At 47.4% G+C, this 27,568-nt stretch overlaps 1 protein-coding gene across 2 annotated transcripts; it reads right to left on the bottom strand.

Moving 5' to 3' along the window:
- Positions 1–812: 812 nt before the first annotated feature.
- On the bottom strand, positions 813–25,891 carry DPP8 (dipeptidyl peptidase 8). 2 transcript variants are annotated; one of them, XM_053988162.1, is made up of 20 exons: positions 25,844–25,891; positions 23,551–23,820; positions 21,964–22,076; positions 20,901–21,074; positions 19,853–20,021; positions 18,551–18,661; positions 18,098–18,226; positions 16,583–16,644; positions 15,439–15,539; positions 13,946–14,123; positions 12,597–12,756; positions 11,764–11,843; positions 11,248–11,400; positions 10,550–10,685; positions 9,653–9,798; positions 8,990–9,136; positions 8,428–8,580; positions 6,333–6,475; positions 5,563–5,674; positions 813–5,006 (listed from the first exon to the last, which is right to left on the bottom strand). In XM_053988162.1, the coding sequence occupies exons 2-20, from the start codon at positions 23,807–23,809 to the stop codon at positions 4,884–4,886; spliced, it is 2,649 nt and encodes an 882-aa protein (XP_053844137.1). In that variant the 5' UTR covers positions 23,810–23,820; positions 25,844–25,891; the 3' UTR covers positions 813–4,883. The 2 variants fall into 2 exon arrangements, with proteins under 2 accessions (XP_053844137.1, XP_053844138.1); XM_053988163.1 differs by lacking the exon at positions 25,844–25,891 and adding an exon at positions 25,231–25,249.
- Between the last annotated feature and the right edge of the window lie 1,677 nt (positions 25,892–27,568).

A 27,568-nucleotide genomic window follows, 5' to 3' on the forward strand; every position in this document is an offset into this window, starting at 1 on the left:
CCAGGAAAGATTTTCCTGTTATCCTGTCCCAGACCAGCACTGTGACCCCAAATACTAAAAATATACCATGCCTTTAGCCTGAAAGGACTTTGCTAAATCTTCACTCCTTTGCCTCACATCTCAGAAGCCTCCATGGATGCACACTAAGGATTGCAAACTGGGAACCTTGTATAGGAATGGGGCAGAGCACAGGCCAGTGCTTCCCCCCCTCCTGAACAGGGGGTGCTTTTCTGTGGGTGAAAAACCAGGAACAAATAAAAACATGAATTTTATCTGCCTTGAGCTGCCCCCCAGACCTTCTGGGATAGCACTACATGGAACTGGGGTGCCTGCAAAGCCCATTCTGCTCGGAGAGACAAACAGGAGGCTGAGCACGAGGTGACTGTACGAAGGGACATCTCTTCTCTTGCACTGCCCATTCCATTCACACAGGTTCCTCCACCGGGGCTCCAGGACCACCTCCTCCCCCGTGGCACTTGTCCCACCTCGGCGACCTCGTCCTGCAGTCCCCGGTGCGACAGCTCCAGCTGGTGGCTGCAGAGGGCTGTGAACAGCATTCACATGGAAACACCCAGGAGAGGGAATGTGGCTGTGCCAAGGAAATGCCTGGTCTTCCTGATGGCATCCATCTCCCAAACCACAAGGGACAGGAAACGTGGCAGATGCTTTTGTGGAACACCCAACGTGCATCAAACACACATCACTGCTGCTTTCCACAGCGCAACGAGAGCACAGATTTAATTACACACAAGCTCCCCTAAATCAAGGAGAGAGACAGTTGAAAATAGGGTGGAAAAAAACCCAACATTTAATTCAATTTATTTAGCAGCATCTTTATTGCAACAAAGGTTTTGTAATAAAACGCAGCAAAACTAATGTCTCCACTTTACATGATTAAAAGCCATGGAGCTGGGGAGGGGGAGGGAGGGAGCCCAATAAACCCACTGGAGTGAGACATGCAATTTTGTTAACGCAAACAGCAGGCACTTCATGTTCTCAAATTAAACACCTGAACTTCTACTGCGCAGAACAGCCAAGGAAAAACCGCAGGAAGAGCTCTCTGCCCCTTCCACAGGGGCACACGGAAAGTCTCTGTAGGGTTCTGGCACTGAAGGAAACAGGCAGCCCAAGGCAGGGCTCTCACCTGGCCAATGTTTCCCTTACTCAAACTGTTATTGCCTGGGCAGAGGTTGGGTGTCACGGCAGCAGCAGAACAGCCAGACACATGGACACACACAGCAGGAGCACAACCCACTTCTCCTGGCAGGGAATACAGGTTGGAACTCAGAGTACGAGAATTCTCCAGAATTTCCTACCCAGGTTCAGTCACAGGTGCTCCAGGGTTAAAACATTACTACACTATCCCACTCAGAAAGTTTTTCTATAGCCTATTTCCAAATGCCACTAGTAAGTAGGGAATGGATTTTCCATTCTAATATAATGAAGTTAGTTATTCAAAGCTTTGCTTGGTGCTTTGAGCTCATTTTTCCATTGAATTTGTAAAAATTAAGCAGTTCTGGGTAGATACTAATTTTACTGTGTTCTGAATAAAAAGAGATCATTGAGAACAAAACAAGGTGGGGGTGAAACCCAACAGCTTTGCACATCCCACACTGACAAGGCATCACTGGAAGCTGCACTAAAATGGGGTGAAAGAACGTGCTTTCACCAGGAACGAACACAACCAAACCCAACCACCTCAAAAGACAGGAAACTGCCTACACCAACACACCACAACTTCAGTATCTCAGCACTCAGATCCCCATATTTCATATATGTTCTTAAACATATGAAGACATTCATCTCAAAGACACCTGTGCAACTAAATATCCACCATGCAAGGAAGGCTCAGTCCTGCCCCTGCTCAGAGCAGGGCAGACACAGAGCCTCTGGAAGGCAGAGGGGCCTCCACAGGGATATACCAACCTCTGGTTTGGGAGCCACAGCAAAGGCTCCCCCTCACACCTTTTTGCTCCACAACCTCCCTTGCATGTGCTTCCCCAGGACCTCACCTGTTCTGCTTAAAACTCACGTTAACCAAGAGAGTTTTTAACATGCAGGAAGTGACGAAGTACAATCCCAAATATCAAACAGGCTGGAAACCTCCTTGAGTGACATTCCCATCTCCAGGACTGTAAGGTACAGCCTTGTCCTGGTCCTTGGCCAGGCCAACACTTCGCCATAGGAGGTGCAGGAATACCACTCCCCACAAAAATAAGGATGCAAAGTCCCTCAGCACTAACACCTTCCTACCTCTGCAGTCTCGATCACAATGGGGCCTTTCTCCACTGGGAATTGAGCTGGAATCAGACTTCATCTAAGGCATCTCTTTTGCAAGAACTACAAAACTCTGGTGGATAAATCCTTCCAGCACTTCCACAGGATAAAAGAGCATGGGGTCTTAAAGTGCTTAACTACAGTAAAAAGAAAAGAAAATGGTAGGAAAGAAAGAATCCATAATTTATGTTGCAAAACAGAGCAGTTACAGTATATTGTACTTTAATAGCTTTTTGATGTCTATATTTTAAGCAGTGGAAGGATGCATTATTAAAAATTCTATGTCAACACTTATAATCACATCCTGCCTCAAATCCAAACCCAGCCTGGTTTACTCATGTAATGTTTAGTTCTTCAGTCCCCCAAAAAAGCACTGTTTGATGAAGGCCATTTTTGTTCTGTTTTTTAAACAAAAGGATCAATTTCATCTTAAAAATCATATACATTTACATTCAAGGGTAATCACCTCTAGAAAAAGAACAAGAACATCCCAAAAAAGCAAGTTAATTTAATATTGAACAAAATATAAACAACCTTGGAAAAGGTGAATACTATCCATGGGTAATTTTATACATATATGTATATATGAACAGATATAGATATATGTATATATAATACAGCATAAACACGTTGGGAACACAATGGAATTCCAGAGGAACAGCTTATTTTTGTCTCTACCCACTGCTGTGTTTCACATGTCCTCCTCTCTCGGTGCTGACCGTCGACACTCCCCAGGGATGCTGCCTTTGCTTCAGCCACAATTAACTAAGAGAAGACATTCCTGGAGCTGGGCTCCTTCTCTGCCACGCCCTTCCCAAAGTCAGCCCGTTATTGAGCTGCTAACGGTGTTTTAACTGATCCACTTGTAATCACCGCGATCTGAAAACCAACAAACAGCCAAACCAAGGCTCCCCACTGCGGAGGAAAGTCCCTGCAAGCCTGTTGGCTTTAGCTCCTTTGTGTATCCCAAAAAACAGATCCTGCTCTCACACACGGCTTTTACAACCGTGTAACTGCCCCAGCTCCCCTCGCTTTGGTGCACATGCCCAGAGGTTTAACTGAAAAACGATGCAGTTTGATCCGATGCAGCCAGACTCTGTTAAATCCCAGACTTCTGGGATCAAGCTGAACAGTACAAAATCAAGGGAAGTACAAGGAGGAGCGTAAAGACTGAGAGTGATTCCATATTTTCAGCAGATGAAAAGAAAATCATGCTCTGCTTCTCTCTAGTACCAAAACAGAAAGAAAAGGAAGTTCTAAGAAAACCATTAAAACTTATCAGAGTCTCAGAGGCAAGTCCCAAGGGGAGAATTTTCTGGATTAAAGAGAACAATTTTCTATGGATTTCTATCCTAAACTACCTGTTGTCAGTTAAAAGTGCCTTCACACACTTAGGCTTTTCAGCCAAGCCTGCTGCTTAGTTAAAACCTCAGTAGCAAAAACACAGCTGGGATGGCAATTCCTTGAGGGTTACCTGAAGCTGTACAGAAAGGGGTTCTCAAAGACAGCATCATCATCATGCACAGTAGTGCTAGAAAGGACCCAGGAACAGGGGACTGGACACGGCATGAGCCTGGGAAATAGCCCCTCATACATGAGGAAATTCAACAGAACAGCTCATATTGCCTCACATGTAAGGTCTCCCCACACACACCCTGCAGACCTTGGAATTAGAGGATTGAATTTCTACATTGTAACAGGATGCATATGCCAGTATCATGCTGATGTGAGGGTGAGGAAGGAGTATTGCAAACCCAGCTCCAGAGTGAACATCAGGGAAAAATCTCAACAGGATGCTCTTTGAAGCTTGTTTGAAAGTTTACAGTTTCTGATTTTTAACTTAAGTTAGTTTGCACCTCAGAATAAAGATTCTTATGCCCATATCACAGTAAAGTATCAATTCACTTCTCCACTGAAATCAAGTACAATCAGGATAGGTTCTCAAGCTGCTGGAAGAAAAGAGAATGATTTATCCTAGGAGAGAAGGAATCAAAGAACCTGGCATCAACTGATCTGAATCCAAACTTTAAATATGTTAAGAGGCAGCTTAAAAGTCTTTCTTCTTAAAAAACAATTAACATCTAGTCAGGAGATGTGTCCAACTTGTGACCACCTTCTAAGGAGTGAGACACATCCCTTTCACAAAGCATAAAAGCTATATGATAGCATTTAAAATTAATAAAAGTTGTAACCATTCAGGTAAACTCTTGCTGTGTAGTGAGTAAATCATCCAGTATAATGTAATAATATACCAAGGAACACACTGTAAAAATACATCAATTATGCCATAATTCTTCTAAAAAGTGAAGATCTGGTGCTGTAGAAGTACGTTATTTTCAGTTTCAGCTCGTCCCCCAATAGAACACCCATGGTACTGTATTATACCACAGACATTGGATTTTATTTACAGCTTAAAGTTTAATAACTAAAGTTATTAGATCACCGTACTTTAATTTCCCGTATGGCACCAAATTTACTTCTAAAAAAGTGTCTGTGAGGGTGTGTACGTGTGGCAGGCACCAGAAAGCAACGTTCCATTCTATTTTCTCTAGTTTCCTACACCTCCCTGTCCGGAGAGCAGCTGTGGAGCAGAGTTCTGAGGTCAGTCACATGGCCTTCATGGCAGCAATGCGAGAGCCCAGGTTCTCCTGCAGGTAATAGAGCAGGTGCAGTTCGTAGTGCTCCCCCGACTCAGGGACCCTGATGCTGTGTCTCTCCTGAGGGTAGATCTGAAATGTAAAATAAAGTCGTAAATATCCACAGGAGTCGCAAGGCGCCGATACCTAAATCAGTCCCAGAGCCACATTCCAAATGTCCATGGAATGTCCCTGCATGAACTCTGCACCTGAACTGACACACCTCATCCTCCACTGCCTGAACCCAGGAGAACCCACTGGGATCCAGCTGTGCTGGAGGGGATCAGCCTGGCTGAGCAGAGGCAGCTCCTGGCCAGAGCACATTCCCACTTCTAGAGTGGGATGTGGGATCCCTGGGCTCCACCTGCACTGAGCCAGCAGGGTTTAATTAAATTAAATGCAGAACCCTGTTCCATGCTGCATGAACACTGCTGCACTGCCTTCCAGCTGCAGATCTCCTCAGGAACAGCCTTAACTGCTTATTTGCCCATTTTTTTCTTTTTGTTAATTCATAAAATATTAACATTTTAAAAATGTTTGGCTCAAATGTTACAATTTTATCCTAGAATTCCAAGGTGCCCAGCAAAGTTCCAATGCTGGACTCCTCCAAGACACACACATTAACTTTACACCCTGGTTCTGGCCTTACCTGTAGGTCATAGGGTTTCCCAGCTCTCACCAAAAAGCTGAGCAAAATACTGGTGTGTGCAAAGTGAACGTTCTCATCCAAGAATCCGTGCAGCAGCAGCAAACGGTTTGGTCTGGGAAAAGCAAGAGACAAACAGTTCTAGACAGCATCCCACTCATTTCACAGTCCACACACACCCCTACAAAAACACTCCCCAGAAAAGAGTATTTGCATTGAAAGCAGTAATTCCACAATTGTAAACTGCTCTGGATAGATACATTTCTCGAACCTGTTCCTTCCTCCTCTGAAAGTTCTTCCTGCACATGCATATTACAGTCAGACGTTTCACCTGAGTATCTTATTTATTTCTCAGCAATGCTTCCTAGCTTCAACAATATGAGGCCTTAAACCTTGCTGACTGACAGCTCTTTTGCAAGAAAACCCATCTTGCTCCGCTGAGACAGCCTCAGAACATACAAAAACATCCCAAATAACTAATTTTTATTTAGCTTAATGTAGCTCTAAAGTGCTAATCAAATTGAAGATATGTTTGTTGTTTCTTTAGACACAAAATATAGTATAAAAGGGCTTAGATGAAACGGTCTTTAATTATGCAAATGATCATTTGAGTATTAAGTTTATTAGTGTTGAGCATTGTGGGGTTTTTAAATATTATTTAATGTGAGCATTTGTAATTAGAGAAATACCAAGAACGGGGAAATAAAAATATGTCTATGGGGCTTATACTTTCCTGGTAGGAAAAAGAAGACAAGAGCCAGAAGTAAACTTACTCAGAAGGAAACTTCTCTGCCTGCATGGCCACGGATCCCAGGTAGTAGCCCTGCTCGTTGTGCTCTGGGTGGCCCATGTAGCGCTCCGTGTAGCCCGTGTCGTAGAAAATCCACAGCGTGACAGGGGCTCCAGCTATGGCCACCTGCCAGTGGCAAGGAGAGGGGAATGACAGCACTGCCCCCCGACCTGGGAATGACAGCACTGCCCCCCATCCTGGGAATGACAGCACTGCCCCCCGACCTGGGAATGACAGCACTGCCCCCTGACCTGGGAATGACAGCACTGCCCCCAGACCTGGCAGTGACAGCACTGCCCCCTGACCTGGGAATGACAGCACTGCTCCCTGACCTGGCAGTGACAGCACTGCCCCCCGACCTGGGAATGACAGCACTGCTCCCTGACCTGGCAGTGACAGCACTGCCCCCCGACCTGGGAATGACAGCACTGCTCCCTGACCTGGCAGTGACAGCACTGCTCCCAGACCTGGGAATGACAGCACTGCTCCCAGACCTGGCAGTGACAGCACTGCCCCCCGACCTGGGAATGACAGCACTGCTCCCTGACCTGGGAATGACAGCACTGCCCCCAGACCTGGCAGTGACAGCACTGCTCCCTGACCTGGGAATGACAGCACTGCTCCCTGACCTGGCAGTGACAGCACTGCCCCCTGACCTGGGAATGACAGCACTGCTCCCTGACCTGGGAATGACAGCACTGCTCCCAGACCTGGGAATGACAGCACTGCCCCCTGACCTGGGAATGACAGCACTGCTCCCTGACCTGGGAATGACAGCACTGCCCCCCGACCTGGGAATGACAGCACTGCCCCCCGACCTGGGAATGACAGCACTGCTCCCTGACCTGGGAATGACAGCACTGCTCCCAGACCTGGCAGTGACAGCACTGCTCCCTGACCTGGGAATGACAGCACTGCCCCCTGACCTGGGAATGACAGCACTGCCCCCCGACCTGGGAATGACAGCACTGCCCCCAGACCTGGCCTCGTCCTTCCCTCCCATGGCTTCATCCCCACTGTAACTGTGGAAGGAGCAAAGCAATCCTCCTGTCTCTGCCCCAGTTCCCACAGAGCACAGCTCAGCTCATCTACGATCCATGCGTGCTGGAAACCAGGAAGAGCCTACAGGTAAATTGGAAACAACTCTAAATGTACCCCCTGCAAGGCATGCTGAGGGAAGTGCATTCTGTGAGGTTTTGTGGGTTTGGGTCCATTTGCATGTCTAACAGAAACAGCTCCCTAGGACTCCACAAACTACCCTGCACAGCTACCACCAGCTTGCAGAGAGGCTTGTGGAAAAAAATACCCAGAAAAAAAAAAAATCACAAAACCACCTAAAACCCCTTTGCAAGGCAGGTGTTTGTAAAGGTAAAAATACAATAATTGTTAAGGATTGAGACAAATAACTGTCAAACATCCCAGATATATTAAGGTTGGACTTAAAGAAAGCAAGAGTAGCCACAAAGAACAAAACACATCTCAAGGGCAATAACCAGCTCTTCCCACACCTCTACCCAAAGGCAGTCTGGCTGTTTATTACAGTGGTCTAAAGTCAGGCAGGCACAAGAACCTCCTTCCAGTACCTCTCCCCATCCCCAGGCTGTCCTCCTGGCTGCTTCAGAACACACTGCTATGCAGCAGCGTGGGCAATTTGATCTGGGAATAGATCAGTCTGCAAAGGAACTACTCCCTCAGGGCCAAAAAGAGGATGAGAAGGAGGTGTTGTTTTTCACTAGGATCATTTCCCTTACCTGGTTCACAACAGAAAGAGCTCAGCTGGCACAAAGTGGGCAGCAGCTGATGTACCTAAGGTACCTTTAACACAGGTGACCAGAGAGAGGTAGAGGTACAGGAGCACAGCTAAGTCATTGCAAGCTCAACACTCCAACAGTTGATAGAAAAGCAACTTCTCTCTCTGAAGTCACCCAAATAGAAGAGTGTTGAAGAAAACAGCCAGCCATTGCACTGTCTAGAGCAAACTCCAAGGTTTTTGTGCTGTCACCACCCATGGAAGTCACACTATTAAAGAAAAAATTCTGTCTGCACCACCAGAATAAGTACTCAATGCATGAACATACCCTGAAGATATCTGACCTCTGTGTTAAAGCCATTAGGGAGAGGTAGCCTCCGTAGGACCAGCCGTGAATGCCCACACGCTCCAAGTCGATGAAGTCGTACTGCGACGCCAAATACTGCAGCCCTTCCACCTGGTCATCGATTTCTATCTGTCCCTGGCAGGGCAGAGACAAAGTTCTGCTAGTTACAGGCAAAAGTTACATTCTCAGGATTGCCAAAGGTAACCACCTTCAGAGCTTTGGTACTCAGGAGTGATCCAAGCTCAGAAGGCAACTGTCCTGCTTCACGTGAACTGCAAATTGTATCTTTGAGGAGTCACAGCCTCGTTATGAACCACCCTGTGTTAGGCTGCAGCTGGTTCACAACCTCAAACCATGACATTTTATCTTTCCCACATCAAGCATCTTTCCTCCCTCAACTCTCACCTATACACATTTCCTGTCCCCAAACCCCAGAAGTGTCACACAGGCAGTGTACGCCAAACACACAGCGCAGTGTACGCCAAACACTGGCACTCAAACCCATCTCTGGCTGAGAACAGAGCCAGACTCAGAGCCCACTTACCATTTTGTATTTAAAGGCTCCTTCAAACTTCAGCCCTCGGTGGCAGGAACCCCTATTGTCAATGACAACGACAACATAGCCTAAAGAGGCCAAAGTGTTCAGTCGGAAGTACTTGATTCCTTTAAACCGGTTGTTCACCAGCTGTACCTGGAACACAAGAGCAGCACAGAATCCAGAGGTCACCTATTAATCCAGTTTCAGATTTTATTTACATTTACTTTCCTTTAAATGCTTTAAACAATTTGATAATGTAAAGTTTTCAAGATCCTTACTCCCTGCTGCAGGATTCCCTCTCCCTGCTATGCAATAAATTCTTCTCCCAGTAAAACAAATCATTCTGTGTCAGGTACGAAGAGCTGAACTGAGGTCCAGTGAAGCAACTGGAGAGGAGGAGGAGACAGAACTGGGAACAAGGACTACGTGATTCCCTTTCTCCTAGTTCCAGCTCTGCTACTCCATACCTGTCCTCAGACAAATGGCAGTGCCTGGATCCATGACCTGGGAACAATGAATCCTTACAGCACCTTTGGCCAGGCATCTACTCACCAAACAGGCAAAATGTCACCACAGTCACCTGCTGCTCTCAGCACAGAGCAGGAAGTGTTCCTGCAGGAGAGCAGTGGAGTGATCCCTGCCAGCCCATCCCACTGCTCTCCAACTCACCTGAGGGCCTCCATAGATGAAGAGCACTGTGGGATACTTCTTCCCAGGCTGCAGGTTGTGGGGTTTGTACATCATTCCATAAAGTGTGAACCCCGTGGAGCTCTCAAAGGAGAACACTTCAGGGGGAATGTAATCGGGAAGAGGGCCTGCCATGGGAGGGAACAGAGAACCTGGTTTTAACAGGAATGGGTGAGTAACACAGCTCTGCTGTACCACTGTCCTGTCACCAGTCTCACTGAAATCCCAGTGGGGCTCTCCCACACTTTCCAGTGGGTGTGGCTGGATGCAGGCAGAGGTTGGAAATGCCCCAGCCCTAGGTGAGCTTTCTGAGCCCTATCACATTCCCATCCCTGCTCTCCTGTGAATGACAGTAACTCTTCTTCCCTGACACAGCCATTACAGATGTCCCATCCCTTCCTAATCCCACTTAGGACTCCCTACATTAACACATGGAAAGCACAGGACATGGAGTGTGCCTCAGGTAAGGAGAAATGAAAGGCAACAGAAATCCAGTGAAAGATTATAGCCCAGGAGCTGTCTCATGAAGACAGGAGTAGGCAGCAGCACACACTATTTAAGAAGTGCACCTCCCTCCCCAGGAACACACTCTTTAGCAGGCACACAGAGCAAGTGAGTGCATTTAAATTGCTCCTTGAGCTAAAACTGGCAGGAGAAAATTGGTAATTTCCACTCCAAATTCCTTCATGGTCTGTTTATATCCATTTGTTGCTGAGCTGAAAACATCCCTCCTGTACTTCACAGAACTCCTCACACAAGCCTGAGTTCCAGAGACAAGTCTGGTCAGCCACAACAGCAAATCTCAAGCAAGCATACGCTGGGATGTCTTTTATCTGTGATCCTGCTTGTCCTTTTCCTGTTCTTCACCCATGCCATTACCTGCTGAATCTAAGATGGTAGCCCAGAATTCCTTAGTCCTATGAGCTGCATCATCTTCTGATCCTGTCAGCCGGTACAGTGACACACAGTGGGGGTTCTTCTGATTACTGTACTTGCTGATGAACATGTCACAGTCCTGGGGAGAAAAGGAATATGCCTTGAACTCCTTGGTGTGCAACCACAAGCAAGTGATCATTTCTTTTGCATTTAGATATTTCAGAAGATGCTTAAGGACCAAATTAAACCAGAAATCTGAGCACTTTTGCCACTGAAACACTTCAGTCCTTAACACTCCAAACCCAAAGACACACCTGAAAATCAAAGTGTGGCATGAGGAGCTTGTCACACACCTTCTTCTGGGCCATGAATTCCCACCTGGATTCCTGCAACTCCACCCAATGCTGCTCAGGCTCCTCTGGTGATTGCTCTCTAGTCCACTGCAGGCAGGGAGTCAGGCTCAAAGAGTTTCAAACAATTAATCCCAGCTCATTTTGCCTGAAGTGAGCTGGAGAGCAACAGAACCAGGAGCTCAAGTCTGGTTTCCAGAATGGTTTTACACAGACTGTGCAATGTACAGGAGGGCACAACACAGCCTAAAATCTGCTTTTGTTATATATCAATACTGCCCTGTCTGCTGAGTGACGGGATAAGCCTGGCTAAGGCAGAGCAGCCCAGCCAGCCCTGGCAGGCACAGGTACCTGGCTGACACAGCAGGCGTGCGAGTAACCGCGCTCTGTCAGGCGCTTCACCTCCCCGGGGCTCTCGTAGTTAACAACGTACAAGTGATGCTCCAGAGGTGAGTCTTTTGTGCCTTGAAAGTACACCAGTTTTTTGGCTTCATCCACATAGATCTGTCAGGAACAAAACAAGCAGCACATCCCTCAATATCCAGTTCTACTGCCCCAAATCCCTCTTGCCCCACTTCCATAATGCTGAGTTGGAGCCCAGCAAACAAACCAAACCAAACAACTGCTCTCACTGTCTACAACTCTGTCAGTTTGATTCAAATGATCAAAGAATTCATCCAGCTCAGAGCTAGAAGAGCAGTGTTTTGGGGATCATTCCCTCCCTCCTTGTGCAAGCTCACAGAACAGAAATACTGTGTATTTTGGCTAAAACCATACTGGATTAATAAACTTATGCTGATCCCTCCAAGGAACCATCTCCCTACAGTGTGTGTGGCAGGATATCCATGAAGCAAGAGCAAGACTTACATTGGATCCATGTCTGCCAAGCACTTCCCATTCCCCACTGGTAATTGCTATCTCCTCTTTGATGAGGCACTTGAAGTCACCTGCAAGTAGCCAATGCACAGAGATTTTTATTCCTAAAAATAGTTTGTCACTTGCATAGAAATAAAGGTTTTATACTGAACAACAGCCAGGCAAAGGAAATATGAAGTGTCAAAAATGGAGAATTTTGCAAGAACTCTGATTTTATAAGATGATTTCATTTCCCTTAGAATGAGAGAGATTTAGCAAGAAAAAGAACTCAGATGCATTCAGAGAAATCTAATCAGCTCAGGATATAATGCTATGTGGGAAAAGGACCCACAACAGTTGCATGAACCTGGGACCTCTAGTAAAATTAGGTGTATTTTTTGTGCATACAGAGGTCAGTAGGTGCCTTCAACACACACTAAGTAAATTAAGTATCACATCATGAAACTGAATTTAAGAACACATGCTGTGGAAAAAAACAATCTGGGAGCTTTGCACACAGCAATTTCCTGCATTTGAGCAAGACCAAGTTCCAGCAGTGAAGAGGAAAAGCCAACTATGGCTCACAGTATCACAGGGAGCTTGTTTCCCATCTGGTTTTTGGAAACTTTTCTGTCTAGTCCATAAGGATCAGGGTTAAAACTAAGGCATGCTGAAAACAGAATAACCCCTGTACAATTTCCAGAGGAATGACTGTGCACTGAAGTGCTTTCCTGGACAATAGCAGAAGTTTCCAATAAGACCATAATTCCTGCCAGCTGGAAGGACATTTATTTCCTCCCTGGTCAGCAACAAATGCCCAATTAAAGCACCACAATTCCCCTTACTTGGAGCAGGGAGGCTTCCACAGGACCGTTTGTACTTGCTCTCCTTCAGAACCGAGGTGACCTTGTACAGGTGCCGGAAGCCGGTTTTGCACTCGGAGGCAAAAATGAACTCTATCTCATCTTCATGGGTTTGAGGGAAGACATGGAAGATATCATGGATCTGAGGAGACAGAATAGTGGATTACTGTTGTCAGCAGGACTCTGGCACTGCAGTCACACAAAATATGTTCCTGATGCTGCTCAACACAGACTGGGTGCAGCACTGCCCTTACTGGGAGAACCAGTCACACTTGGAGCTGGCAGGGTCTGCAGCCAGTGCCATCTCCCTGCAGCTCCAGCCTTCTGCCAGTCTAACTCTATATCCTGGTCACCAAACTAATTAATTTTTTCTGCACCTGCCCTTCCAGATTAGACACAGAGGTGGGTCCAGCTCTGTAGACCTCTGTCCTGTGATGCCTCTAAGTGAAGGATTATTCAAAGAAGGATGAGCTGACATCATCTTCCCACTCATCAACATGCCAGCTCTTGCTTCAAGGGATAATCTCTGGAGGACTTGGGAGCATTTTTCTTTACAGTATGAGCAGCCAGTCAAGAACCACTTCAGACAGTAAAAATGGAGAAAGGGAAACTCACTGCACCATCCTGAAACTAAACACTAAGAAGAGAATGTGGTATATAAGAGAACACTTGCTGTATAGTGACCATTCACTGGAAGGCTTTGTGCAAATGTTCTCTGCTGAAAAATGCAACTGTGTGCCAGTGATTGATGTTCCCAGGCACACCTCCAATGGGATGTCACTGCAGAGACAGGGATCTTTATGTGCAGCAGTGTGAGGAGAGGCACAGTTTACAGCAGTGACCAGGCACACCCATGACTGCTCTCAGCACAGGCCCTGCAGCTCACCAGAACATAACACCCTTAATCTGTTTCACCAGACCAGATGTAGTTCAGGAGGGGTTCAGTGCCTGTTAGCTGACTCAGGATTGTTCACCCAGTGTCATCTTGATCCATCTTTGTTGCCTGGAGAGTATTTCGTCTGGTGGCACTGCTGGTGCTAACAACTGGCACCAAGAAGCTGGAAAGTGCCAGTGACACTGTGGGGAAGGGGCTACCTGGGAACACCCAGAGCCCTGGGCTCTGCTCCTGGCTCTGAGTATTGCATTTACTCAAGCACAGCAGGTCTGTTTTCACATCCCAAATCTGTTCTCTGCATCCTGTTTTTTACAGCAGGAAGCACTGAATATGCACAGAACTTGCAAGATGGGATCACTCCCCTTGGCAGCACAGTAACATCAATGTTGCTCGAGTGCTACAAACTGTCAGAGAAGGATGAAATTCAAATTCTTACGTTTATCCAGATGTCTGTTGTTTCTTCATAAATAATGAAAGGTGTAACAGAATCTGGTACAGCATCAATAAGTTTCTGTCTTTCCATTGCATCATCTTCTGTGGGGATGAATAATGCAGGAGGGATCAGGACTATCTGAAGCCGAGTTTGGGAGCGATCCAGCAAGATAGACCAGATGCTGTTGAGGACACAGATATTAGAGAAAATAAGAGGCAACCATGAGTATGACAAAAGTCTGAAAATCTCAGCAGACACTCAGTAGCACTAGGCGTTTTGAGGGAGTCAAGAATATTCAATTGCAGATTAAGTCACGTGCAAAATTTCACCCACATAAACAAATCTCTTCCATATCACAAGAACCTATTTTGCTTCATTTTAATATTGCATAAGCACTGCAAGTTCAAAAGTTTAACTCATTCTGTTCTCCCCAATTTGAATTGTGCTTCAAGGGAGAAAGAGAAGAGAAAAATCAGAGGGATTAATGAAGCAGAAAAAATTTCAGTTGAAATTTCAGGGTGCTTGTGAAAATACTATTGTTAGATCTACACCTGGCAGAGAATATCACTGGCACCTACAGGGACCAGCAGCAGCCCCTGCCATATTCCGATGGCTTTATATGTAGCTCCAACAATAATTCTGCAAAAAGCAGGATAATACAGCAAATATGTCCCTGGATTTCTTCCAGATTTAGATAGGAAAGAAATTAAAAAGGTGAAAGCCATCTTTAGACTCAAAACCTGGAGGAGTGCGCTTCTGGAAAACCATGGAAACATTTGGGGTGGAAAAGACCCTTAAGATCGAGTCCAACTATCCCTCCAGCACTGCCAAGCCCACCACTAACCATGTCCCCAAGTGCCATATCTACACAGCTTTAAAGTCTCTCCAGGGATGGTGATTCCACCACTGCCCTGAGCAGCCTGTGCCAGGGCTGGACAACCCTTTCAGTGAAATATCCTTTTGGAGAAGCTTCTGGTGAGTTAGAAACACTGTACTACATCATCTACAGGGTTAAAATGACATGCAAATGTAAGTAGCACTTACAGCAGGTTTTCTGATCAGTAAGTCTGGTCAGCAAGGATGGTCCAGTGGTTAGGGCGCTAGCCTAGGGCCTGGGGGACCTGGGCTCATTTCTCTCCTCAGCCACAGACTTCCTGCGTGACCATGGCAAGGCACTTAACCTCTCTGGGCTTCAGTTCCCCATCTGTAAAATGGGGATAATAGCACTGCACTCTCTCTCACAGGGATGCTGAGAGGACACACACATCAAAGGCTGCGAGTGCCCAAACCCAAAGCAGTAGGGCCAGGGAGCAGAGAAAGACACAAGGAGGGCTCTGGTTTGGCTTTTGGAAAAATGGTCCCCTTTGCACAAACAAGTTGGTAGCAATGTAAAAGTGAAAGCAGGCTTAAGCTGGAAGAAGACAGAGACCACTACAATCTGCTTCTGACTGTATGACCCCAAACCCTCTGAGCAGAGACAGGATTAACATACGCACTATTTTCCTTCTGGCGTCCACCCAGCTCTAGCAATGTACTCTACTCCTTCAAAGAGGATCTCGAAGGGCTGAACTAGCTCTTTATCCACAACATCTGCAATCTGTTGACAAAGCAGCAATTCAGTGACACTGAGATGAACCCCCACAACCAGTTTTTCATGCACGACGAGAGCCTGGACACAGAAGACTTTCTCTGTGCAGCTCATGCAATTTAGATTGTTCAGCCTTTGCAACACAGGGGACTGAACCCTGTCTGTAGCCAGACCCCAGCACAGCAGGAGAACTGCACGCTGCCAGTACAGCCAGGGCTGGGACCAGAGAAATCTGGATGCTGCTCACAAACCCATCATTCATCTCTCACAACTCATTTGAATTCTCAGTTCCCCCCTGTAAAGGGGAGGTGATTTGTACCAAGCCCTTTTGTAGGATTTTCATAGATAGGTGCTGAACATCCTGCATGACACCCAGTTACCAATGTGGTTCTAATCCATGAAATGCAGTGCTGCAGTCTGTCCCTGCTGGGCCTGGGAACAAATCCCAGTGGTACCCAAAAGGTCCTGAAGGCTTTCCCTGCCTTTGCTGGCTGACACCAGCATCACTATTCCAGCAGGTGACTGCTGATGGCTGAAGTAGATCAAGAGTTGGGAGAATTCCAATAATTTATGGCTGCTAATGTATCTATTTGATAAGATTAATTTCCCATCTGTCCAAAGATCTTGGACAGATCTGTGCTGTGGAAATTTCTGCATCTGTTTAAAACATCCCAGGACAAAAGCAAAGTTCATCTCTTTCCATATGTTCATGCTTTTGTAAGGTGATATACTGTATTTGCACTCCAATTTTCCTAATATCTGCAGCCAATCAAGAGATCAGTCACATAAGAAGGTCTAACCATCCAGACCTACAATACTCTGCTCTGCAGCTGAGTTCACACACCAGTGGTAGCAAAGAAAAGCACAGCCTTGAGAAATACTGCTGCACACTGAGTATCTGCACAGAAATGAGCCAAGGGCACTGTCCCCAGAGAAGCCAGGAAGCCATCACAACCAGGAAAGTTTCCCTGCACAGAACTGGAAAATTATTAAAAAAAAAAAAAATCACAGCAATTAAATGTATTTACCAAACAAACAGAACATAGACTTACTCTGCCTTCTGCATTGATTGTCACTTCAGAGATCTTGAAAGTGACCTTTGGATTTGCTGTACCTATAAAAACAGATGTTAACAGTCAGGCATCGATTGTTTGCTGTGCATTATTGTGGTGTTATTCATACAGGACTGGAAAAGGCAAACAGCAGAATGCTCTTTGGTCAAATAGCCTCCCTGCATGTCTGAGAGACAGCACAGAACCAGGCAGGGAAAAAAGAGACTGCTAATGTGGGGGGATTTAGAGGATGTAATCCTGCAAACAGATCAAGAGCTACACTACTGTCCCAGTCAGTCTTCTCTCCCACAGTCAGTGCATGCATTTACACAGGGTGGAAGAAAATGCTCAGGAGTGACTGGCACAGCAAAGCAAGCTTTGGTTCATTGTTTGGCTGTGGTGGTACATAGAAAGTGATCCAGTGCTTAAGAGCATCTGTGAAAATTAAACACCTAAAACCTACTGCCCTCACTAGTGCCATTACAATAATAAAGCTACATATTGTTTAAGGGATTTGGGCTTTTGTTAGTTTGTTTTCTTTGCATTGAATAGAGCCATGGCAAAATACTCTCAGAAATCTGAGTACTCACAAGCACCAAAAAACCACAAGGTGTCACCTCTTGCTTCCCAGCCTCACACTGATCCTTTCTCTATCCTTGATACAAGTAGTAAATCAGGAAAAGCTTTTCCAGTGAATTGGGGAATCAACAAGATCTGAATGAATTCTGCAGCTTGAGAAGGTCAGCCAAACAGAAGATATTTCTCAAAAAAATGAAGATTTCAGGAGTGAGGAAAGAGAGCAAACACTGTTACCTGAGCAATGTGTCCTGCTGTGACAGCAGGGACATCTCAGAAGGGCTGAATTGTTCCAACTTGCCCCACACCTGACAGTAAATCAGCCCTCAGTAGGTCTGCTTAAATTTCACTTCCCTGCTTCCAGTGACACTCCACTTCAAGCCTGCCCTCAGCCCTTCACTGCTGAAGCCTCCAGATCATCCACTGTGTGCAAATGTGACCACAGGTGGTTTTTCTGGCAGGGTGCAGCAGGACAGGTTTGCTGTTCAAAGTCCAAGAGCAGTCCTGGAGATCAGAGTCCTCCAGAACTTGAACTGCCAGGGCACTGCCAGCAGCTAAACAGAAACCCTTCCAAAACCCCAGAAGGCTGTAATTGTGGAGCTGTTCCCTCAGAAACACAGGGCTATAATGAGAATCAACTCCTCAACAACTCAGGTTTTCCAGGATCCCAGAGAGTGGCTCAAACAGTGACAATGAGAGAGGGTTCCTGCCAACTCCTGACACCCAGAGCCCTCAGTAATCACATGGCTGCAGTATCAGCACGGTCACCAGTGACTCACCCAGCCTCCTGAGCAGCTTCCCCAAACACATTTGCACCACTTGGACACCAGTTCAAAGACTCAATACCCCTCTGCTCTAGTCTTGTAGAGTCATTGCTGTCAGGCACATGGAATAAAATAGGTGTCTTCCAGAAACAGGGATGTAAGTTCAGGATCTCACCAGTTTTGGGGTACCGGAAGGAATCTGTTCTTCTTGTCTCCAGCATGGGTGATGTGACATGGATAATTTCTACCTCTGACTCATCATTTTCTTCATAAAGAATCTGAAGAACTTTACCCCCATCCAATGCTGTAAATGAATTAACATTACAGAATTACAGAACAGAACAACAATATTCTCTCAGGAGCTTGAGCTGATTGGAAGGATGAAGAAAAATCCAACAAAGCCTGTGATTCATGTTTCATTAAGCAAAACACTGAAACTCCTACAACTGCCACCTCTGTTGTGAGAAGGGAAGTCTCTCCCCCCAGTGCTCACAAGGCCCCTGTAACCTGCCCCTGCTGCAGACAGCTCCAAAGGAGACAAATTCCAAACTGCATAAAGATAAGCAAGAGCAAGAGATAGCTTTGCACTGGACAGGGCCTGTCAGACACCCTGGATCCCCACACTTACTGGGCTGTGCCTTTGGGCACCACCAGTAGCCAGTGTATCTGTCAAACTCCTCTTGCAGCACAAAAGTAGCCACGCCAGCAGATTTTGGATCCTCCTCAACATTGGCCAGTTCTAAAAAAAGACACCAAAGAATTAGTTCATGATGTCCTGCAGAACCAAACCAGTTCTGCATTATCCCAAATACAGCCCAAGTTCACCCCCAGGGGAACAATTACATGATAATAAATCTGACTTCTCAGCAGATTTGTTTTCTGCTTCCAGCTTCCTTGTTCATATATTTAGGGAGGATTTAATCCTCTCTGACCCGGTAGCTTCTTTTAGGAAAGGAAAGCCGTTCTCTCTTCTTACTTCTAACCTAATCAGGCTCTCAATTAGTCAATGAAAGAAAATATTCTCTCTACTTGAGTTCAGTGAATTGGAAGTACAACTTTTAAGAAAATCAAAACCCCAAACCTTTCTGAATGACTGAAACCGAAACCATGAACATTCAGAAAAAATGGAAGCATCAGTACTTCATTCACTGTACAAACCAAAAGTAACAGACTTACATAACATCTCAACATGATGGCATATCCATAGGGCTTCAATATTTTTCCTGTTACCCTGGAGGTAACTTAGCAGCACTCCATAAATAATTATCATCTGAGAAGGAGTCACTGCTACAGTTTATTTTTACTGTACTTACATAATATTTTAATATTAAGCATTTAAATAGTCTAAAGCATTCTTACGAAGTGTCAGAAATTTCAATGACTAAAATTTAAATTATATCGTTTAAATACAAAATGAAATTGATTTTTAAAGTGTTTAGCCACAATTTCCCATTTTCTTTCTTCCAGGATAAATGCCTAAAACAGAGTTGAAGAGGGTAAGAAGTGAGAACCTAAGTTATTGAGTATGAGGGGCCAGCAGAAGCCCCAGTGCTATTCAGAAACTGCCTAAATTGTTCCTAAGTCTCTGCAGCCTGATTTCTCTGACAGAAACTTTCCTCCAGCTCTATTCCACCCACAGCTCCTCCACACAAAAAAGGCTGTTCCAGTGAAAAGCAATGTGCTGTGTTTCAGGAGAAGAGTCCTTCCATATGTATCCAACAAGCAACTCATTCTGCCAGATTGCACAGTGCAGGGAAAAGAATCATCCCACAGTATCTGCACTACAGGAAGTCTATAAATGTGACAAACAAGGTGGAAAAAACAGTGGCCATTACCCCCATTTCAGAAGAACCTTTAGTGGCATTGCTCAATGCAGTCTAGCAAGAACAAGTGCAGAGGAGGTAGAAGAATTTAATTCAGGATGCATTACCATTGTGCACAAACGTCAGCCTCCTTTCTTCCCTGGATTCTATATTAGATATCCAGATGTCATTGCAATGGATAAATGCAATCCAATTTGGATCAGCTGGACAAAGCTTGGGATCCATCCGGATATTTGGACAACTGGTCTCTACCAGAATGGGTCTTAAAGGCTGTTGCTATTTGGAATTAAAAAGAAATACAGTAAGATATGATAACACAGGAACACATCCACCAAGTAACCTGGATTTCAGAAGACTACAGTAGTGTGGACACTGACTTCAAACACATGTTTAGAGAGGAATCTACCCACTTTATACACAGAAAAATACTATGCAGATATTTTATAAGTAAAGTTGTGCCTCTACCATGGTCCCACCAGGCCTCTTTCCCCAGAGCTGAGGATCAGCCTCAAATCGGAGGGCAGCTTGTGTAGAGAAGCCTGGCACATTCTTAAAAACAGCACCCTAAAAGGGGCTGGCAGAACATGCAACCTTGTCCTCCAAAAGCTACTCGAGATACAGTAAATTACCCCCAACAACAGGGTTAGACAAACACCAGGCATCTATTATAGTAATAATAAATTATTTCAGCTTTGAAGGCCAGCTTCAGCACCAGCAGAGTGAAGGCTGCTTGTTCTGCAAGTTGTACAGTTAAATGGTGTAAAAATGGTGTAAAACATCCAGCACTGACCATGGAACAGTGACCTGGAAATTGCAGCCTGGGGACAAAAATTGTCTGTGACATGATGTCTGATTCCATGAAAGAGCACAGAGCCTTTTGTTGCTTTTTATGGACACTGCTAGTCATGAAAAATCAAACAAATCTGGTGTCCTGCCTTGCTGCCACAATTTTACCACTTCTTATAGCCCTGCATCTAGGTTTCTACAATCATGGAAACACAACCCTGTGGATAACCCTGTTTCCAGGGTTATCAAAGTCACTTCCTGTGCCAGTGCAATAACTGCTGATGATCTGCTCTTTGCTTTCACTCCAAGCCAAAGGAGGTTCTTGCCAGAGCAAAGTCCTGCAGAGAGACAGAAGATGAGTAAACTCACGGTGAATCCATGGGGGCCTCCATCTTTCACATGGTAAATCCCACTCCCTGCCTGGAACAGGAAGGTGCCGCTCTCTCTGTGGTAATCATAGGAGGCAATCCCGACGGTGCCGATCCGCTTCCTCTCCCGCAGCAACTCCTCTTCCCGGGAGTACATCCCATAGTCCAGGATGGCCTGAAAACAGGCAGAGAAGCCCAATCAACACCTCTTCTCTGCACACCTTACCCTGCTTCCAGGAGCAGATGGCTGAGCAGACATCCTCCTCCTCCGGAATCCTGCTGCCGGCTGGAAGCCCACTCCTGCTTTGCCTCTGCCATCAGCGCTCGTAGGTGCAGGCCATGATCAGATCCCACACAACTGTAAATTGACAGCCACTCCTCCCATAGCATGGCCAGCATTATTCCCAATACTCCCTGGTATGAGAAAGCTCAGACTGAGGGTCTGTTATTTCTAGAATGAGCAGGAGAGGCTTTGCTCACTTTCACAGACATGCAGTGACTGGTCTGGTGGGAGGAGAGCACAGCCAGAGTTTCACGTCTGGCTGACAGCCCCGGGAAATAACATGGGGAAAAATCCACCTCATTCCATGTGGGGTTTGTCCCACCTCCTCCAGCCTGCCATGGTGCATGGGATGGGATGGTGCAGGCTTGCTCTGTGCAGCAGGGAAAAGGGAATCCACATCCCAGTGAGTGGGAAAGGGATCCTCTGCTCCAGCATGAGTCACGGAGCCACTGACTGATCCTCGGGGGAATCATCACTTCCCCTGCAAGACAGCAGGGAAGAGACTGGAGACTTCAGGTGCCTTCAGCAAACCCCAGGATCTCACAGCACAGAACTTGATGCAAATTAGCACTTGCCATCTCTGCCAGCAAAGGAATCATCCAGCACACAGAGAGGATGGAACTCCAAACACTGAGAAGAAAGCTGTGCTTCATTTTGGGATGGCTGCAGGGTTAGCATTTACAAGGAGAATCTTTACATTTTTAAGACAATAAACTTCAAATTTTCATGATCAAAACCCCAAATCCCACGTGCTTGAAGCAAGAAAGGAATCACGACCCACCGGAAAAAGATCCAGAAGAGGCTTCCAGGAAAGCAGCAGGACGGCAGCTTTGTTTATGGTTTTGGGAATTTCAGAGTAGAAGAGCGTGTTCTCCCTGTTCTCCCCAGACATTGCTATTGTGAAAGTGAGGTGAAAAAAAAGTATATTAGCTTTCTGTTAATAAACCAAACACTCTCAAAAATGCCCAGGAACAGTTTCCCAGGCCTTTCCTTCCAGTGGAAGTACTGATGGTCTCTGCACTGCAGCCTTGCTCTGGGAATTCCCTGCTTCACAGAAGTGCAAGTCACAGAGAAGGCAGAGAACAATGACACCCAGGCTTACCCCATGCTGCTTGAAGCACTCTGCATCTTCTTACTGCCCTTTTATTCCATAAGCTTTATAAATCAAGGAGGGCTTTTGTGCCGATTCCCTTGTCTGGGACACACAGCCTGTGACCTTTAGGGAGGTTTGACCATCCCTGTCCTGCTCCTCTCTCTCGGTGCTACTCAGATTTCTGAAGGCTCCTGCCCAGGCACATGGGGATCAGCACAGAGAGAGCCAGGTGTGCTCCAAGGGAAGGCCAAGCCAGATCTATAGCTCAGGAAGTGGCACTTGGGAAACCAGAGCTCATCCTAGGGGGATCAACCTCAACCCACCCGTGATGTGCTTGAACTCAGCATCATCCAAGGATTATGACTCCCATCTTGTGAAAAGAGGAAAAAGAGCAGCAGTTTTCTATGTCACTGCACAGCACATGCAAAGACTCTGTGAATCACAAACCTGAGCTTAAGTAAGTAGCCTAAGTGGCAAGCAGTGGGGCTAGAACATGGCTCTGACTCCTAGGCCTCAGCTTCTGCCATTCCTTCTCTCTCTAATCCAGGTTTTCATGGATTTATGTTCAGCTACTGCAGCTCCTGACAAAAGCATTCCTCCACCACAAGGCCTGCTCCAAAAAGCCACTCAGAGGGCTGCTCACAGTATCACTTACGGTGCCAAATCACTTCTCTCAAGTGAACATTAATTAGTGAAACAATGCACAAGTGAGGCACTGAATCCAAGAACGACAAACTACGTGAGGTTTTTTATTATTAAGGCCAAAAATGCTGAGAAAATATTTACTCTTTAAGCTGCCCCTGACCTACACTGCTATTTATTCCCCACAGGATTCCTGGAAAACCTGCTTCATCGACAGCTGAGGCACAAAGGACTTTCAAAATTACACTTAAAATCTCTGTTTTGGAAGGAAACTTTGAAGGGGAACAAGATTCCACCCAACAATTGTAATAAGAGAAAGGAGATAAACCTGCATAGCTTTTGGAGAGTATTACTTGGAGTGACAGAAAAGGGACTGAACAGACTTCCAGCTTGGGAACATGCCCCAGAGGACATTTCCCAGCTCTTTTCCCGGCCTAATGGGTCACCTCCAATCATGCCACTCCCATGGGAGATTACCTCACAAGTTTTAATGAGGTATTACGATCACAATCATGACTTTTGACCAGCAAGTGTGGCCTGGAATCCCTTTAGATTTAACTGCCAGGAACACCCAGCTGTCAGGAACAGTCAATCCCAAAGAGCCCTGCAGTGCCACTGTCACAGCCAGCTCACCCAGATAGTAGATCCTATCGGAATGCGGTCCTTCGGGATCATTTTTCTTCACAAAGGTGAAGTCATGAGGGGCTTTTGCCATCATGTATCCATGATACTTCCGTGTATCTGTGAGCAGTTTCCGAAGCTGGCTCCAGGAATGCCTCTCTACATAGAAAGGTTCCAGTTTTGGCTGCTCCTCCCTCGGGACCTGCTCCTCATGACCCGCAGTCTCAAAGATTTCCAGGCCCGGCTGTTCAGTTTCCATGGCTGCTGCCATGTTGCATGTTTCTGGAAAAAAACAGAACAGCAGAGCTTCAGCTCCAGCAAACCCTCGCTGAACACTCCCAACACACCCCACAGCAAAAATGCTTTATAATCATCCTTTCATGTGGGGAATAAAACCCACAGCAGAAGTAAGAGAACTAGGAAATAGTTTTCTGCTCGGGAAAACAGAGCACCACTGGCACCACTCAGCCTTTCAGCAGGGACTAAAGACTTCACGGAGCCACAGATTTACTGTTGTGTTTCCCGTGCCCACACAGACCAACCACTCATTTTAGGTCATGAAGTGGATAAATTCTTCCCCTTTAAGCTCCCACCTGCTTATTTCCCTCTGAGACCTCCACAAATCACCTCACAACACTGATATCAGAACAGGGGATGATTAGGAGAGGAGCAAGAGCAACAACTGCTCAGAAGAAATAACACTGGTAGCTGATCTGGAACCATCACACAATAGGCTTAGGCAGCTTGTCCTTATTCCCATTATTCTCCCATAACTTCTTGGGTTTGTTTGTATCTCCTTTCGAACTAAGTTCAGAAGGGTCTAGCAGTGATCACCACTATTATATTGTCCCAGTTACAAATACCAGAAGGGGACACAGTGAAAAAAGCATTTCTCAATTGGATTTATCTGCAACACAAGCCTTATCTGCCCAACAGGCTGTTAATTCAGCACATATCTCTTCCTGCAGTCAGCTGGGCTTTACAAAGTGTATCTGAGCTGAAACTGTCAGCCCAGACATCTGGCAAGAGGAAACCAAGTCCTCCCACTGTAAATCCCAGAGCTGAGGGCAGTTCCAAAAGGATCCAAGCTATGAACTCCTGTCACATAGTTCATTCCTGGAGAGCCCAAGGTGTAGGGTTGTCAATCCTCAAAGGCAGGGAGGGGTGTCTATATATAGCATGGAAAGACTGCACAAGTGCTGTGTATGCTGCTGGGGCAGAGCATGTTGGCCTGGCAAAATGCTAATACAGCCTAAATAAAGCATTTCCCTCGAGCAAACAGGCACTGAAGGATCACTGGAGCTCCAGGCACAGACTTGGGCAGCTGGCAGAGCTCTCTGATGGACTGGCTCTCCCACGGCTCTCCAGAGCAGCTGAGACATCCCCGCAAAGGAGTAAAAAAGATACGCTCTGCACCTTGACACAAACCCATCTTAACACAAATTGCTTAGTTTCACCTTTGGCAACACAAACAAAACAAACACTGGTCTTTCTTCTGCTCACACTATTCACAGCACAAAAATCCAGAACACAAGAGCCCTGTCCAACTGGAAGGAGTGTCCAAGGCATGCATTGAGCAGTGCTGTGCTCTAGTCAGCGTCAGGAACTGACAATGAACCTTCAAACCTGAACTGCAAATTTCGTTTCATCTGAAGAATTCCAACAAAGAACAAACCTCCTTCCCCCACCTACCCCCAGATGCTGCTATTTCTTAACCCGACCTACTTCTCTCAGGAAAAGGGATAAAAACCGAAGAGCAGTAACGTTAACGAGCCAATAGCAGTGGGAACGGCCACCCGGCACGGGAATGTCAGCCCAGGGGCTGTCAGCTCCCGGGGGTTGCTCCATGGCCGGGGGCAGGTCCCGGGGTGGGGAGGCGGCGGGCAGACCGCGGGGGTCCCTCCACGGCAGGGGACAGGTGCCGGGGCACCCTGCACAGCCCGGAGAGGACCTCGGGGCGTCCCTCCACGGGCAGGGGCAGAGCCCGGTGGGCACTCCCTGGCCAGGAGCATATCCCGGGGGAGCCTGCACGGCCAGAGTCAGATCCCGGGGGAGCCTCCACGGCCAGGGGCAGATCCCGGAGCGCCCCCAAGGCCGGGGACAGGTGCCGGGGTGGAGGCGGGCAGAACCCGGGGGTCTCTCCACGGCCAGGGCGGCGGCCAGGCCTGGCCGGGGGCGGAAGGCCGGGCCACCTCGGGTCAAGCCCCCTCCTCTCGCCCACCTCAGGAGTCCCAAGGCCCCCAGGGGTCCTCCCCGGAGCGGAGCCCCCTGCCTGGCCCCCGAGGTTTCCCCCCCCGGTACTCACGGAGCTCCGCGGCGGCGCTGCTGCCGAGCCGCCCCGCCGGGCCGCTGCTGCCGCTTCCGCTTCCGCTTCCAGGAGCGGCCTCGGGCACCGCGCCGTGCCAGCGAGGGCACCGCCTGCCGGCCGGGAGGACCAAGGGCGGGGATGCGGCATCCCCCCGGGCACGGGGACCGGGACACGGGACACAGGGACCTTTGCACTGGGGCTGGGACAAACACACACAACACACGCTACGCCATGCACGGGGGTCAGGTCATGCAACCCCCCCCCCCCCCCCCCAGTGCACAGGGACCCTGCCGTTTCAAAAATCGCGGTTTTTTCCTCCCCCAAAAATGCTGCCACCTCCGCACTGATATGCTTCCCACAGGGAAAGAAATTCCCTGCTGTAATAATGAGTGTTAAAGCCCAGGTACACCCAGGGCAGTGAACCTCCGAAACACACTCAGCCTCCAGCAATGTGAGCCCTCCAAAACAACCCAAGGCTCCAGAGCTGTAAGTTCCCAGCCAAATGTTTCTACACCCCCAAATTTCCCTTTGCAAGGCACAGTCCCCTTTTTTCCAAAGGAAAATGGGTTTTTGAAACCCTATAAACCAGAAAAAAATACCTTTCTGCAGGTGGTCCCTCCTAAATGCACATGCAGGTGGAAGCTCTGGGTCACACCGGGAGCTGAGGGCTGGTTTTCCCCACATGCTGCCCCAAAGGGTCTGTGGGGTGAGCGTTCCCAAATAAAGCCTCCTGGGACCATTGCTACAGGTCACCCAACCTTCTGTGGCAGCTTCACAGCACCAGGGGCAGGCAGAGGTGGGAACCCTCCATGCAGGGCCAGGCTGGGGCAGGGACCTGCTGTCTCCACAGCAGAGATTCACATAGAAAAGCCTGAGGCTGGGAGAGGCCCTGCCAAGATGGGGCTGAAGGAGGATGGATTAGCCCTTGGAATGAGGATGGCCAAGGGCAAGGGGCCCTTGTGTGAGCTGCTGAGAGAGTGAGTGGTCGGTTTTTGGAAACAATAAGTCATCGCTGTCCTTTTTTAGCTTTATTATGATAGAATCATGGAATAATGTGGGTCAGAAGGGACCTTAAAGCTCTGCCAGTCTCAACCATAGGCAAGGCCACCTAAATCAGGTTGCTCCAAGCCTCATCCAACCTGGCCTTTAACACTTCCAGGGATGAGGCAGCCACAGCTTCTCTGGACAACCTGTGTCAGTGCTTGGCCAGCAGAAGGTCCTGGGGCATGTAATGACAGTGTAAGAGTTTAAACAAGTTGTACGGCTGCATGATTGCTATTTGCTAAATTCTTATCAGCATCTCCTGTCATGGCTGAGATGGAGTCAGTCTCTTCTACCATGTAACACACTACAGGACAAGGGAAACAGGCTTAAGTTGTGCCAGGAGAGGTTTAGTTTGGGTATCAGTGAAAATTTCTTCACAGAAAGGCTTGTTGAACAGCCTGTGGCACGGGCTGCCCGGGGCAGCGCTGGAGTCCCCATCCTGGAGGGATTTCAAAGCCGCGTGGATGTGAGGGCACGGCTTAGCGGCGGCCTCGGCAGTGCTGGGGAATGGTCAGAAGGGATCCGGGAGGGCTTTCCCAGCCTAGAACGCGCCGTGGCTCAATGACCGCCACCCATGAGGTCGCCGGGACCCCTGAGGGAGCCCGGCCACGGCCGCCCCGCCCGCCCCCCGCGGCGCGCGCAGGCGCGGGGCCCGCCCGGCGGGGGTCGGAGTGCGCA

Source organism: Vidua macroura, chromosome 12, assembly GCF_024509145.1.
Source record: "Vidua macroura isolate BioBank_ID:100142 chromosome 12, ASM2450914v1, whole genome shotgun sequence".
In the NCBI taxonomy this organism is placed as follows: Eukaryota; Metazoa; Chordata; class Aves; order Passeriformes; family Viduidae; genus Vidua; species Vidua macroura.

Coding starts and splice junctions, on each gene's coding strand:
- DPP8 (XM_053988162.1), bottom strand. CDS start 23,809: ATGGCAGCAGCCATGGAAACTGAACAGCCGGGCCTGGAAATCTTTGAG. Junction 18,662..19,852: donor GCTGACGTTTGTGCACAATG/GTAATGCATCCT, acceptor GTCTTTTTTTAG/AACTGGCCAATGTTGAGGAG. Junction 5,007..5,562: donor GGAAACCCTATGACCTACAG/GTAAGGCCAGAA, acceptor TTTACATTTCAG/ATCTACCCTCAGGAGAGACA.